Source organism: Egretta garzetta, unplaced genomic scaffold (assembly GCF_000687185.1).
Source record: "Egretta garzetta isolate BGI_Z169 unplaced genomic scaffold, ASM68718v1 scaffold56, whole genome shotgun sequence".
Taxonomy (NCBI): domain Eukaryota; kingdom Metazoa; phylum Chordata; class Aves; order Pelecaniformes; family Ardeidae; genus Egretta; species Egretta garzetta.
Genome location: NW_009260182.1, coordinates 9,443,336 through 9,459,419, shown reverse-complemented (window position 1 = coordinate 9,459,419; position 16,084 = coordinate 9,443,336). Strand labels below are relative to the sequence as shown.

The following is a 16,084-nucleotide window of genomic DNA, read 5'->3' as shown; positions in this document are numbered from 1 at the left end:
TTTCTGGTCAAGGCCCTCTTTAGCGAGACCTCATCATATAGAAATGCAGCACCCCCACCCTTGGGCAAAGGCTTGCCAGCAACTCAGAGAATGAGCCTGGCAGCGGGCTGAGGGTTTAGAGAAAATGAGTAAACGAGAGTTCCCTCTTGCCATCGTCATTTGTTAGGTGGTAGGGCAACACATGTACCTCTCCCTCTGCTATCCCAGGAGATGCACTATGAGCATGAGATCGAACAGGCATAATTAAAATTTACAGCAAGGAGGGCTCCTGTGATTCCTGCATTTTTAATATCAGTGGCTACAGAACTGGTGCCCTCTTATGTGAGCTAAAGAAAATGAGAAGTGGCTAAGTAAGCTCCATTATCTCCAGCTACAGCCCTGTGAAACACTGATAATTAGTTTACAAGCATGCAGAGACATCCCCTTCAAGCTGCCTGGTGTACTGCCATGTTTCTGCAGAACCCTAATGCTAATACCTATCCCTGGGATTGAAAAAAATCACCTTTTTCTAAGTTTGAAACATGGGTCCCACTTTTAACCCAATAGAAATAGCACTTGGAAAGTGTGAGCACTCCCTAGGGACTCATGTTTTCCCGATCGGTGCATCTTAGATGTCCATGGTAGCATTTTTAAAAAATCCAACTAAGAGACTTGACCCCTACCTTCAGGTAGTTAAATCTCTTTGAAGTCTGGGTATTATCCAGTGCATCATGCAAAGAGAGCTGTCTTCAGGAAAAATTACACTGATCTGTTTGTTTGGACTTGTTAAAAATCTGAAAGGTCCAGGTTCAAACTTTGTAACAAGTTGGCAAGTTGGCAGAGAAGTACCCAACCCCAAAAGGTTAAAACTGTACTGTTATTGCTGACAAGCCTCCGACACTCAACCTTCTGTACCAGGCTCCCTCTAGTGCTCCCAGGCATGCAGAGCACAGAGGGACACCAGCACTGGGAACCAGAACTCTGGCTAGCTGGTATTTTTAAGAAAGGAAACTGTGTTGGATCAATGTTTCCCCCTTGGATTTTAAATGAAAACCAATAGAAAACAATTACTAGGAACTGAAAAAATTTTTTTCTTTCTGAAAGTTTTAAAGATGTTTTAAAAAGCATTTTAAAAGAAATTACCATACGAATTTAGAAAAAAAAAAATTATGTATTTTTTCTTGAGGCTCCCTTCATTTCTCAAAGGCATACTTAGATGAAAAAATTCACTGATCAAAATGCACTGACCATTTCTGTCAACTCATCCAACACAAAATTAAAACAAAAAGAAAATTGGACCCAAAAGTGACCAGGTTCACATCAATTGCAGGAAACAGAAAATCTCTTTCCATCCTGCCAAAGTACAAAGAAGCTGCCTTGCAGATCTTTTGCTGAAGCATGGTAGTCACCCCCTGTGCATCAGTAAGAGACTCAGCGTGTCCTGTACCAGCAGTAGGGTTCTGGCATTTCGCGTGCAGCTGAACTTTACCTTCGCAGAATTGGCAACAAGAATATTGCATCAAATCCTTAAAATGAGTGGATAGTGATTAAAAAACCCTATTGTTTTGATCTCCAAGAACTTCCTACCCACTCCTGAGAAAATTATTTAAGCTAACATCAACGGTGGAAAAAGTGCTTAATTTTCACTGTAGAGTACTTTGCTTCAATTACCAGCCTACACTATGGGAAGAATAGCATTGATATTGCCCCTGGGGCACCATAAGGTTACATACAGCAAAGACTGGGAAGGCTTCAGATAGAGTGGTAGTAAGGCCCTTGTAAGTACTTGTGAGAAATAGAAACATGGGAGCCACAGACACAGGGTGATTTAACAGTGTTTAAATGTTTTCTATACAAAATAACAAAGATTCAATTTCGGAACATATCTTCAGGGCAGGACTGACCCCATGGTGCTGCTTTCAGGATTTTCTGAATTATCTGCCTCATTACAGAGCTCCCAGGAGGGTGGGTGGTAACTGGCAGAGATTCCCCCTTGCTTTTGCATTATTTTTGGCTATGGTATGTAATTGAAAAGGAGCTGAAATGCCTTAGTTGTAGTCTGAGATTCCCCTTCATGTATTTGCACATGATTAATGAGTAGCCAAAAAGCCTGAAGGGTTTGTAATGAAGCCTTTCTAATAGGGAAATGTATTGTAGATAAATCCATATTTTGTCCCAAACAATCATTCATCAAAGCTGCTATTTGACTCTTCACAATTAAATGCCAGAGCACCCGGACCATCCTGAGATTAGCCAGCTGTAACCCATGCTCCTCTCTGTGCTCTGGCTGAGAGGGATATTGTCACCCATGTCCAGGGAATCCGCCTATTTCCTTTGTCACTAGCCATAATTAGCAGCAGTATTTGATGACCTTCGATTAGAGAGACGATTAATGAAACCTGAGACTACAGTGGACAACTATTCATACAGACCTCCATCCAACAAAGCATGTAGCACACCCTGAGCATCAGTATGAGTCTAGTCTGACCAGAACATCTACATGCATTTTTTGAGGGCAGGGCAGCTTTGTGGTGGGAGTCCATCTATCCCACAGCATGGATGGAAAGACAAGGTTAGAGTATCCAGAGCCTGTCCTTGAAAGCACAGGAGACACTTATCGAAGCCTGGTTTAACATGTCATTAAGCAGCACTGACACAGACCCCCTGTTGCAGTCTGCTCTGTAGGTGATGTGTGAACTGCAAGCAATTCTGGCAAATCTGGGGGTCCACTATGTTCCTGAGGTCCTGCTTAAAACAAGACTCTTAATCATTTGCTTTAAACATATACTCTTTCAATAGTGTCCAGAGCCCAAGTCTCAGGTCCATTACACAGGATGTTTAACCATCCTGTCAACAGGTGCCAGGCCTGTAAAGGCAGCAAACTGTTGGTCTGGTAGAATAAGTACAATTTTGGATAGCTTCTTTTAGGGCGGTCCTTAAGGACTGAATTGAGACTCACAATACACTTTGCTCTGGTCCTCAAATGGCTGATGGATGACAACATATTTCATTCAGTTTAATTACATGCTGAGCTCAAGTCAGTACCTATGGATGAAAGACAGCAAATTTCTCCCACATGTAATTTCACCCTGTAATGCATTATAGGTGTTACAACACAATACAATAATATTGTAAATTATTAGAATTTCACCTGCTCAAAACAGTTTCAGGAAGAACTTTCAGAGTTGCAGCTTCAGGGTTGAAAAGTCCTGACCTTAAAAAGACTTCTGAAGAGTTCAGCAGTCACATGTTAATTTATAGCTATGTGATTATTTTGTTTTTAATTAGGGAGTAACAGCCACTGCTTTCAAAGGCTTTATTGGAGTTCCCACACTTGATCCACAGAGTCTGGTGTGTCTGTCTGCCTCTCAGTGGAGACATGGCTAAAGGGAAAGCAAAAGGTCCAAAAGGGAAGAAGATCACCTTGAAAATTGCCAAAAATTCCATCCGGATATCTTCTGATGGAGGGCGCCGTCTTGACTTAAGCAAGATGGGTATCACCACCTTCCCCAAGTGCATTCTGAAACTGGCAGATGTGGATGAACTTGATTTGAGCAGAAACATGTTAAAAAAGATTCCAAGCAGCATCCAGAAGTTCCAGAAACTGCGCTGGCTGGACCTGCATAGTAATCAGCTCGAGGAACTGCCAGAGGCAATAGGTACACTTCAGAACCTTTTCTACCTGAACATATGCAACAACAAGCTGACCACCAGAAATCTGCCAGAAGAGTTGAACCTTCTCAAGAACCTGCGTATTCTTAACCTTGGCTTGAACTGTCTTGAGAGTATTCCCACTAGTCTTGGGGCCCTGAAGGAACTTAAGGAGATAGGTCTCTTTGATAATGTCTTGACCACCATCCCAAACAGTGTGAAAAAGCTCCCCAAGCTCAAGAAACTGAATGCAAAAAGAAACCCTTTCCCAGATTCAACAAAGCAAGAAGAGCATGCTGATTCCATCAAACGCATAGAAACACTTTACTTAGTAGAAGAGAAAGACCTGTGCTCTTCATGCCTGAAGACATGTCAGGATGAGAGGGATAAGCTGAACAAGTTAAAGAATGTGACACCCAGGCCCTCAAAGAAGCCAAGTTTCCCTTTACTCCTTACACCCAATTCCTCTGCAAAGGATAACCAAGAAGAATGGAGATTAAGAGACGAACATCCCTGAAATATACCAAGGGACTCCACAGACCATGTTCAAAGAAGTCCAGCCCAGGCTAATGAAAAGCTGACCCCCTCCTCCTCCCTTTTCCTGCAGTTCTCTTCCTTTAAAGATCTACTTGGTTTCAGAAGCAGCAGATCTGTGTGGTCTCTAAAATGAAATCCAAAACAACTAAACCAGATGTATATTTGGGAAAGGGTGCATTTGAGAAAGGAAGGCCGATATCCATCTGGGCCTGTTCCTAAAACATGTTCTCCATGTTTGGGTTTGTTTGGGGATTTTTTGGTCTTCTGTATGTGTACATGTCCAGTGAATGTAATCATCATTACATCTTCAAAAAGTTTTTCTAGTAACTCACTCCTATCACTGAGCCCCAAACTGTTCATTTTAATGGGTGAGAGTTAAACTAGTCTCAGTAAATACCATTCTGAGGAGAAGGAACAGACCTGGGAATCTTCTGCCGCTAGTGGCTGCCACCAACCCCTCAGAGAATCTCAGATAGATGCTGTCAGTGTAGGAACCATGAGCCCATTCCAATTCAGCAGAGGCAGCAGACACAAATGTTATACTCAGGAGTAACTAAGCAGTGCAAACACAACGCTTAGTTAAACAACCAGTGATTTTGTTTGCCATCAAGGGGCCAGACTCTGCATAAGCAAGTTCTCTGGGATTTTTGGTGCTATACCTGAGTGCAGTGATCTCTAACTTGCACAAAACAATCAGCTCCACTACCTATACACATTGTGTTTGTCTCTGAGTGTCCCTCCAAGAAAGGTACAGAAGGGAGAAGGGGTGGGGAAAAGATTGCACTTTTTAAGGGTCCTGGGCATATCATTTAAACAGCAACTGAGAGGAGTCATCCTCTTCAATGATCCAAGAGTCAGCTGGTGAATTGATGAAATCAGCTCTGGTGTCCCCACAGTACTTTTAGCTTTCTGTTCACATGTGCACATGCACGTGTGTACCTGAGCACACACACTCACTTGCCCAAACCACATCCCTAGGGCAGAGAGCTGACAGCCTGCAAACAGCAATATACAGGTACAAGCAATGAGCAGATTATAAAAGCAGTCAAGCATTACACAAGAAGAGGTGCTGGCAGTGGCCATAGTAACATATGGTGACAGCAAACATTTCAGTATATTTAAATTACGAATAAAGTGCCAGGGGCAAAGTACTCAGTTGCCCAGTAACAGCGCATTATGATTTTTTAAATGGCTACAGTAGAGCCTGGGAGTCAGAACTCCTGTGTATTATTCCTATGGACTAGGTAGAAAAAACTGATATGGGGTTTCCCAGAAATGCTACTACCTCAGCATCATATGATATATCAAACTAGTAATTTCTTCTTTTCATGCTTCAGCTGTGCAGTTATTAATAGTGTGCCTGGGCAAAGAGCTTAGTCTGGCCTGCCTCCCCGTCCCAGGTAGGGCAGGAAAAGCTGGGATGCTATGGAAGGTGGCCATTGCTCCCTAGATGGGGAAGGAGCCCCTTGTTCTGCTCTTGAATTTCTCTGACTCAGAAGCAGCTCCAGAATTCAAACGAGGGAAAAGTAGACTCATCGAATCCCCAGTCATTCAATTCCCAGCCTGAAGCTTGGGTAAAGGAAAACATGCCCACTGTGGTCATTTTCTCTAACTTTCCACTGTGGTCATTTTCTCTAACTTTCCACTTCAGCACAACTTTTCTGGGATCATTACTTAGGCAGTGGTGCTATCTTATGTTATCTTATGTACTTTATTTCAGCTCATGCTGTAACATGGCCCAGCGAAAGCTATGCCAAAGTCCCCTTACATTCTCAGAGTGAATAAGGTGCACCGGGGCCCTCTCTCAGCCAATGGAGTAAAACTGAAGGCAGAGCCTTGATGGGATTCAGGACAGGCTACTTTAGACCCAGAGATACAGCCTGCTTCAATCTCCAAGACCAAACATGAGTCAAGTGTTTCTCACAATAACTGCAAGCCCAGCTAAAGCCCAAAGCTCCTGTAGCCGTAGTGAGTCTTATCTCAAGATGTTCTCACCTGTTGAGCACCCAGCAAGCACAGGCAAAGGAAACCCTGGGGTGAGTTATTGGTTACTCCACACAAAACACACATCATACTCTATAGAGAGTCACCCACCACCTTGGACATAGGTTAGTCTCTAGCCAGGGCTGGCTGCATACTGCACTGATACTTTTTGCAAGCTGATGGCTGGTACTCAGGGGTGAAAATGTTCACTTACAGGGTAGGTAATGATCTACAACAGGCAGAGTGAAAATTAAAAGCGTAGAGCTGACACAGGACATTAACTCAAAGGGGTTATCTGCCCCTCAGGTCTCAACAGTATACCAGCCTCCAGGCGATCATTTAGGAGGACACCAGTTAGACACTTAGGGTTGTGTTCCTCAGATATCCAAATTGAGAAGAGTTACAGGTGTGCAAGTAACTCAAGATCATGAAGAAACATGCTCTCAAACACCTCCCACTAGGAGAAAACTTTTTTTCCTGCAGTGGTATATCCGAGGGACAACAAAGTGGCATCTCCACTGCACAGTTACTATAAGATGCCAAAACATCCATGTGTACATCTATCACTGTCTGCCCTAACCATGCAATAAAGAGGCCATTACGCAGAAGCATTATGGATTAGCTCTAACCTCACCTCACTGACTGTCTCTTTCCCACACTAACCATCTGTGTAGAGTTTACCAATAAAGTAATATTAAGGATGTAATAATTATTAATCAACTATGCACAGTCAGCTACTGAAAACGTTCTTCATGTCTTCATGCTGTGGATGCTTTTCAGAGTTCTGGGGATACCTTTGAATCTTTAAAATAGAGGGCACAAATAAGTACATTTCTAGGTGAAACTTATTCACACAATTGCACTTGTTATCTACAGTTACACAATGTTTCCTATGTTTTACCTCATATTCAGGGACTCTTCTGTTATCCCCTTAGACTTCAAAGCAGGTTGGAAAGAGCAAAATCTATAGGAGATACAAAAGGTTACATTATAATTATTTAAACAGTTATCTATATGCACTACATTTATATATATGTATATTATATGTCATGTCCTGACAGCAACTTTCTTCCTGAAGAATGCCACAGCATTTCACTGAGACTCTAACCTATGACAAAGCTGCAAGACAACACAGCAAAAGCATACATTTAATATTAAGGGGTTGCCTACAGGCTGGATAAAAGTAGTTTCTTTCCCAAATAGGGCCTTGAATTGATATATAGGACTAAGGACTTTTGATCAGGTTGTTTAAATTGCTATTAATTAAAGCCTGAGAATGAGAACCCACTCAGATATTTATCTAGCAAAAATGGCAGAAAGGAATACCAACCCATGTCTCAGCCATTTCTATTTACTTCCACTGGGGGTCTGTGATCTCAGACATACTAAATCCTTGAAATACACAGGTTTGGTGACCTCCAGCTGAGGGGCAACACAGGCAGCTGAGGATCAAAACATTATCTTGAGCTGCCTCCACAAGATAAGGGCTAAACAAAGCAGCTGGCTCTGCTGCAGAACCTGGTGATTCTAAGTAGCAACACTAAGCAGCCAGATTAGAAACAAGGACTGGATAAATCTGTATTGACTTTTTAAGCAATGTGCCATTAGAAACTGTTCAGAGATTTCAGGAGTAGAAGGAGCTGCTATGGTTGTTTAGAAGTTAAGAGTACCAATCCTCAGTCCAGGCTGCAGAATTTACCAGAGGAAGTGTTATGTATTGAAATATTTTTCCTGCATAAAGGACAGTGAAAGGAAACCTGATCTAATGGCCAGAACAGCAGTAGGAAAAAAAAAAACCAAACAAGAAAACAAAGTGCAAATTAATCACTTCTAGTCTTACATTCAAGCTCCATCAAACAAGACAAGCACATAAGGAGAAATCTTTTTTAAACAAAAATTCCCTTGTTAAGTTATCTCCACAAAGATACAAAGTCAGAATCAAGAGAGACAAAAACATTTTATTCCTAAAGAATCTAATGACAGTTCATGTGTTGGGAGAAAGCAGGAAGAAACCTTCTTTCACCCAGTACTGTGAGGTGAGATGGAGGTGGCACTCATCTCGGTGAGAGGAAGCAGCACAGCTACAACTGCTGTTTCCTAGGATGCAGGGACATACAGCTCACCACTGGGCACTAGAAGAGTCCTACACATGCATTAGCTACCTTGATAAATCAATGGCTATATAATGCTCTGAAGAAGTCACAGGTCAGCAAAAAGAAAGTTTCATAGCTTTGCTTCAGTGTAACCCATTAAAGACCAAGGAGCTGCAATTGAAGAAAAAACCCCTGGGGCAGCACAGGACAGACAGCTGAAGCCAGGATAAACAGGGGCAATAGACCAGGAGCGTCATCTGGGTGTTCACATGTTATTATGAAGTAGTGATTACCTCTTAAATATCTTATTTCGGTCGCTGTCATGGAAGACAAGAAATCTGGAGTAACCATTTTTGAAGAATATTTCCAAGGCGATCTCCTGGAAAGGTAAATCATTTACAGTGTGAAGAGTTGTAGAGCAAAGCCTAGCACTGCAAAGAGTCCATCATGGCCTGCACAGTTCTTCAGGGCTTAAAAAAAAAAAAAAAGGCCTTGACTTTGTGTCAAGTGTGAAGAAGTGTAGCAAAATGTAGGCAAAAGTGTATGCCCAATATTCCTAATCTCTCCAACTGTAGGAATGCTCCTACAGGGTTGACTAGGAGTTCAAATGCAAAAGCAAAACCAAAATTCCAGATATTGGTTCCATCACCCACCTCCTCCTGCTGCTTTTGAGGCATTTTTATCTTGAAATCTCAGTGTGATTAGCAAGACACTAGTAGCATTAACTTCTAATTAGGTGAGAAAAATAACATGAAACCACAAGCAACCATACTGCTTTCTAAATGAATAGTGAGCTTAACAGAAATGCCAAAATAATTTCTCCTGACTAGAAGCAGCAGAAGAGGAAGGGAAGTTTATGACATTTCTCACTGAACGTTTAAATAATCAAAGCTGAAAACTTCGTCCCCTTTTTTCCACAATGTCTCCACACATTGTTATGTTGGACATTTGCATATAATCCTATTATTTACTCAGTGAGTGGTCCTTTTTTCCCCAAAGTCAGTCAAGTAAAACTATAAATAATGTGTAGTGTCTGGAAACCCAGACATGCATTTCAAGCCAAATACAGCAGGTGCAATACAAACCTAGAAAAACACCACAATGGCAACTGCCCCTTACATGATTCACCAATGAAGTATAAAACAGAAAGGGAATACGAGAGCAGCTATGACAATAAACAGCTTGCAGCACTTGGTCTGAAGCTCAGCTTTCCAAACCAAGTCTGCTCAAGTGTCGCCATTACAGAATTTGGCCGCATGGTTTCACAGCGCTTTGCTCTGAGCTGGGCTATGTGCATGAACAAGAGATCCGCTCTCTGAGGCACAGTAGCTGCCTAAACAGCTGATCCACCTGTCCCGCAGGGAAAGCACAAGGGATCAGTTTTCTTCTTCTTCTGCAATATTTTTTCACTGGAGTCCAACTGCAAGAATTTGAGAGCCTGATACAGATACCTGAGTTTTCAGTTCATTAGTTGAAACAAAGCAAAAATAAACAGCAATCCCTCTCGCCCCCTTCCCCCCCCAAAAAACCCCACCCACGGCCAAAAAAACCACAAAAAAACCTCTCAAACCAACAACCCCCACCTTTGCCCCAGGCCCATTCAAAGACTGGTCTCAATTTTTCACTTTAGGTCACACAAAACGTTTCCATTTCACATGTTTAAAAAAAATCCATGCATACACAGACATATGAGAAGGCAGCAAGATTCCACTGGCAACTTTCACACTATTCCCAAAACAGGAGAGGTGAAAGTTCTGTTGCTCAGGTTGCTCACCAGCAATGTAAGAAAATAAGTTTCATACAGTTAGTCAGAACAAGACTTGACATTCCTACACGTGTTTGGAGAGTGACCTAACCGCTGAGATATCCTATACCCTGAAGCAAGTTTCACTTACTGAAATTGCCCATTTAGCATACATAATTAAATATAAAACAGGGCTGAGTCATGGATGAGCGCCATACTACATGACATAAGACAATTATCAGCCCCATTTTCGCCAACTTTTGAATTTTCCAAATGATTTCTTAATTCTCTGTTGAACCTCAACCTTCCAAAAATGGATTAAAACTAACAGGCAACTAGTTATGGCTGCTTCAAAACTCCATATTTTTGTCAAACAAAATTTGTGAATTACTCTTTAGACTGTACCAAAACCCTCCAGAACAAGTACAGGCTCTGGTGCTGTAAGAAGCTCTTGCTACATCTCTTCGGTGATTCTCATCACAGGCTCATCTAAACCAGCCAAAACTAAAAGGGTACCAGGTCACTGGTAATGAGTAGCTTCTGGGTGGTGCAGCTAAAGGCATGGAGGATTCAAATCTTCTGCTCCAACTTATGACTCATGTATTGACTCACATGCACAACCTGAAAGTTATTCCAAAAGGCCCAGGGTAAGTGTGTTACACATACCCATAGTCCACTGATGTCCCAGACTACTGAAGTCTGTGGGAGCCGAGTATTACTGAAAGTCAGATACTTACTGGGAGCTTCCATCAAAACACAGGAAATTGACTTCAAGTCTTATTTTCAAAAACATTGAGATAAACTGTGAAGAACATTGTTAGCCTAACAACTAATGAGCCAACCGCTCCAGTGAGAGTGCTTAAACACTCTGGTGAATATAAGAAGGAGTTTGTATTACCAAAGGCTAATGAAGCAATGATGGTAGCAAAAGCAATTTGGGACTCAAGCAAAGAAGTCTCAGCAGTCTTAGCAAAAACTGTGCAAGTAGTTTTCAGTCACATGTCATTACTGCTGTTGCAGCTTTCCCTCAAATGACCAAGCCTGTTGGTTCCTACCTGCAGAAGAAAGCGCATCAGATGAATCTCTTTTATATCGTTGTATGAATAACGGTAACACATCTGGTTTCCCACAGCATGATCTTTATGACATAAGTTGAAAATAAATGGATCACTGATGCTGGAAGAGAAAAAGATAAAGAAAAATTAATTTGAAACAAAAAAGGTCAGGAGAGCCCTCGTGAACATCCAAGTCCTCCCTAAAGAAGGATAAAAATGCTAAGACACAGCAAGATCAACTGGGGCATACATGAATTGAAAAAAAGCTAAATACCGAAGGCAGATTTTGTACTAGTTTCCAAAATAAAATAAAGAGCTTGTGGAGGCTAAGGGTAGGTTTGGAATTATTTTAGTGCATGCAAATAGGCAGACAGCAATGCTTTGCACAGTCTGAGAAGCAGCAAGAGAAGGAGCTGGGTAGGAGAACCTGAAAGCTTGAGTCAAGGGCAAGCATCATATGGACACACAGCTGTTATAAACAGCAATTAATTGGAACTAATAATTAAGCAATTAATTTGTTACTACTTTAGCTGTGTACATGTATTGCAATTGCTATCTACAGCCCAGTGCATAGCAAATCCCTTAGAAAAACAACCTAAGCTTTTATCGAATCCAGTCCAATCAATCCTTAAGTCACCTGATCAGATTGACTGATATTGGACTTCATAAGCATCGGACATAGAGCAGACAGTCGGGGAGTAAAAACACTGAGTTACTCACTATCCCACTGGGCTTTGCACATGAGCACACAGTATGCGCAAAGAGCTACGTCTAACAGACTCATTTTCAATATTGATCAGTTTCAATAAATCATGAGTCAAAGATGATAGCAGTGTGCCAAATATTAATTACGATTCTGTCTTGGAGAAACAAATAAAAACTTATGAGACAATGAAGCTAAAGGCTCTTGTAATGACTGTTCCATATGAATAAAAGATGTGAGCCAGTCAGAAAGAAACATTAAAAACACTTTAAAAGAATTGAGAAACAGCAATGTATGTGCTAGACTGCCCACCACCTCCATCTGTTGGAGCTGGGAGTCCTCGTTGCACCTCCAAAGCCTGTGAACAAGCACCTATGTTAGTTACGTTAAACAATTATGTGAATAGATGGAAAGGATGGAAAACTTGCTTTGCTAATATCCCTCTTGAAATCCCCTCAAAGCCTGTACAAATTCTAGGTATCCATGTGCCAATACTGAATTTAACCAAGCAGGAAAGAATGACTCACCTGGACAAGCAGTGACGCTATCCATGTGCCAATACTGAATTTAACCAAGCAGATCTCTGGGAGAAAAGAATGACTCACCTGGACAAGCAGTGACGTGTACAGTAGACTTCTTCTAGAGGGGACAGCACAAAGCACTCGCAGATGTAAAAGTGCTCTTGGCCGAAGAGCAGCACTCCTTCCAATGCTGTGTGCCCCTGCACAACTGCCACAGAGCACTTGAATGTGACCTGGTATGGAAGCAAGCACAATGAAGCCAGGAATGGGTAACACAGGAGACAGGAACAGCAGGCCCAGTGATGCAGAAGGACATATGTTTCTACCAAAACAGCTGCCATTTTGATTGTCAGGTCTGTAGAGATGCAGCCACAAAATCACCGTACGACTTGACAGTGCATGCCTCTGTGGCACTAGTAGGGGGAGGGTCTGATGCCCTTTTCCCCCAGTGGCTATATTTAGCAACATAACTACAGAACATGAAGAGTTTGCAACTATTGCAGGAGTTAGCACTACAAAACTTTACTAGACAGCAGTACTTATTACACAGGCAGGGGGTTGAAGCACTGAGAAAAGAAGTGACTTACACACCGTCATACAGGAAAATAGTGGCATATAATAAATAAATTTATAGCTAGAATACAGAGAAAAGGCAAATACTTTTATTTAGATTCCAGTGAAATCCATACTTGAAAAAAATACTGTGAAGGGATCCCAGGGAGCAATGAGCAAGGAAAGGACCTAACACTCTAGGTTTCTATCTCACCATGGCCAGCTGAATCAGCATACAATGGATTGAAATCTCAGAAACACAAAACTCCTTGCACTGGCACTTTTCCTTCCTATGTTATACAGAAGGCCAATCAAAATATATGAATCTATGATTCTAGTTGTCTTGAATATTTAATTAAACATTCTGAATATTTAAAAAACCTCCCTTGGCATCCTAAGACTCACTTGCTTTTTCTTTCTCCTGAGCAAATTAACTTGACCCTTAAAATAGAGGAATTTCTAACCCACAATTTAGAAGCTTTGGGAATTTTTCAACAAAGTACCTCTTCAGTCATATATGCTGGTTCACAGAAAGTTTTTTTGGGAATTCAACAGGTTTGACAAAGAAAAAAAAAAGCCTTTTTTTTCTGGAACAGTTTCTATGGCTGAAAGATGGTGTAGAACGGAAACAGACCAATACAGAGACCAGAAAAGCCCAATGATCCGGAAAACTGTGAGAGCTGTGGGAAACAAAATTCTGATTTTAAATCAAGCAGTAATTCATTGCAAAGAATTACCCTAACATTTAGAGGCATGAAGTTCCTTATTTTTCTTGTCTGTTGATTCAATCTTCCATACATACTCAACTCCAAAAAAGCAGTCCCCTGGGTAGCGCAGTCAACTGGAAGGATCAAGGTCAACTCACTGCTGTGCCCATTTTGGACCAGAACTTTGAACCAGTATCTTCTACACTCCCATGAAAGGAAGCAGGACCTAATCATCAGCCTATTAGCCCAGTCTCACATGAAGCATCCTCTATTTGCAAAATCCCTTCAAACATTCATACTACAACAAAATGCTAATGTTCCCGAAATCTCCCCCTGTAAATCAACACAATCCTGAACTACACACAACCCAGAAATAGGTGTAAAATTTTGCAAGCTGAGTCCATCTGAAACTGCAAGGACCAGAGGACTGCATACAGAGGGATTGGATCTGAGAAATATTTATGTAACAGAAGCTTGCTCGTTCGGAAATCTAGTGCAATGTTCTTGAGAGACCTGATTGACAAGTATGAGAAGTATCACAAAGTCTGTTTTTTCTCCTAAGATCTAGATGATCTTACCTCTACAAAAATTCATGAGAACAGGGGTCCTGTGTTATTTTTTGTGCATGTAAAAATGACCCAGAAATAGCATTGTGTCTACTAGATCATGTAAAGACTACATGATGATATGTAGAGTAAGTATGGTTCTCCTTTGCTTTTTGCCTTTGCTCCTACCTCACTATTTCTGGAACCAAATCTATAACCTTCCTTGCCAAAATACACAAGCTAACTTGGGTCAGCTGAAACAGGCTGGTACTGCTACACAAGCTTTCAGTCTTGGATGCCAGCATAACATAAATAATAAATTCATAAATAATTGAAATAAAATCTTGTTTCTACATTTAATTTTTTTTTGCTGAGAAGCAATTATTTACCAACAAAATGGGGGGGTTCATTCTGAAATTACCAGCTCTGGAAGAAGGGGCAGGCAACCCAAGAAGAGTACAGGGATCTTGTCAGGTTATGCAGAGAGGAAATTAGAAAGGCAAAAGCCCAGCTGGAATTTAACCTGGCCACTGCTGTAAGGGATAATAAGAAAAGTTTTTATAAACATGTTAACAGCAAAAAGAGAGCCAGGGAGAGCCTCCATCCTCTAGTGGATGCAAGAGGGAACATTGCCACTAAAGATGAGGAAAAGGTTGAGATACTCAACGCCTTCTTTGCCTCGGTCTTTAATGGCCCGATGAGTTATCCCCAGGGTACCCAGCCTCCTGAGCTGGAAGATGGGGACGGTGAGTGGAATAAACCCCCCATAATCCAGGAGGAAGCAGTCTTTGACCTGCTATGCTACCTGGACATCCAAAAGTCTATGGGGCCGGATGGGATCCACCCAAGAGTGCTGAAGGAGCTGGCAGAGAGCCTTTTTACATACAGCTGAAATAATAAGCTCCTCATGGCACAATGGATAAATGTGACCCCACACTTGGTCTTCACATTCTAATAATAGCCTGAACTAGAATCCTAAATGATGTATGTGTTGTTTGGACTGCATTGCAGTTACTTTTCCAGGTTTACGGTTTCTGTGACACATCGATGCATATACGCAAAAGCATTGACCGAGGGTAAGTTTTCATGATTTTGTGTTCTAGGTGATAAATTTGCCTCAATGGGGCCTGCAATGCTTATTAATTACATACACCATCAGGAAAGGAATGTCAAAGAAGATGCTATGAATTTTAGAGCAGCCAATAAATTAATTTCGGCTGTTTTCTTCTCACAAAACAGTTTATATGAGAAAGATCCAAATCCTTCATTCTTTACTCATGAAACTGTAGCAAAGTCCAATATTGCAAAACATCCTTTGATGAACCAGAAGGAGATGATGTTGGTACAGATTACTCAAATAAATTAAAAGTTGTAAGCATTGGTACCTCTGGTGCAATTCTCCACTGAGATTGGAAACAGAGAGCATTGTCTAAGTAAGGTCCCACTGCAGAATATGAAATCACAATGATCTGAACACCATCACTGCAGGGTCTGGAGAGGAAAAGCAATCCATCCTGTTCTGTAAAGCAAAAGCTGATTCTTGAGAGCTTTTCCTACATTTTTTTGATGATGTCAAATAAAATCAAATCAGTCAACAGCTGTCTGAATATGAGCCATCAGTGTGCCCAGGTGGCCAGGAAGGCCAATGGCATCCTGGCCTGTATCAGAAATAGTGTGACCAGTAGGAGTAGGGAAGTGATCATGCCCCTGTACTCGGTGCTGGTGAGGCCGCACCTTGAATACTGTGTTCAGTTTTGGGCCCCTCACTACAAGAAAGATGTTGCATTGCTGGAACATGTCCAGAGGAGAGCAACCAAGCTGGTGAGGGGTCTGGAACACAAGTCATACGAGGAGCGGCTGAGGGAACTGGGGTTATTTAGTCTGGAGAAGAAGAGGCTGAGGGGAGACCTGATTGCCCTCTACAACTACCTGAAAGGAGGCTGTAGGGAGGGGGGGGTCGGCCTCTTCTCCCTGATAACAGATGATAGGACGAGGGGGAATGGTTTGAAGCTGC

At 41.7% G+C, this 16,084-nt stretch overlaps 2 protein-coding genes across 2 annotated transcripts in view; one reads left to right on the top strand and one right to left on the bottom strand.

Annotated features, from left to right (window-relative positions):
* The window catches only part of WDFY4 (WDFY family member 4), a 153,321-nt gene that overhangs the window by 37,170 nt on the left and 100,067 nt on the right, over window positions 1–16,084 (bottom strand). Inside the window, exons 45-48 of the mRNA XM_035897359.1 lie at window positions 12,351–12,499; window positions 11,043–11,163; window positions 8,537–8,622; window positions 7,052–7,114 (exon numbers count right to left, since the gene is read on the bottom strand). Of these exons, the coding sequence (XP_035753252.1) occupies window positions 7,052–7,114; window positions 8,537–8,622; window positions 11,043–11,163; window positions 12,351–12,499 (419 nt within the window). The remainder of the gene's footprint in view (window positions 1–7,051; window positions 7,115–8,536; window positions 8,623–11,042; window positions 11,164–12,350; window positions 12,500–16,084) is intronic.
* On the top strand, window positions 3,359–4,147 carry LRRC18 (leucine rich repeat containing 18). The gene has a single exon (XM_009641851.1). It carries the CDS (start codon window positions 3,359–3,361, stop codon window positions 4,145–4,147), a length of 789 nt encoding a protein of 262 aa, XP_009640146.1.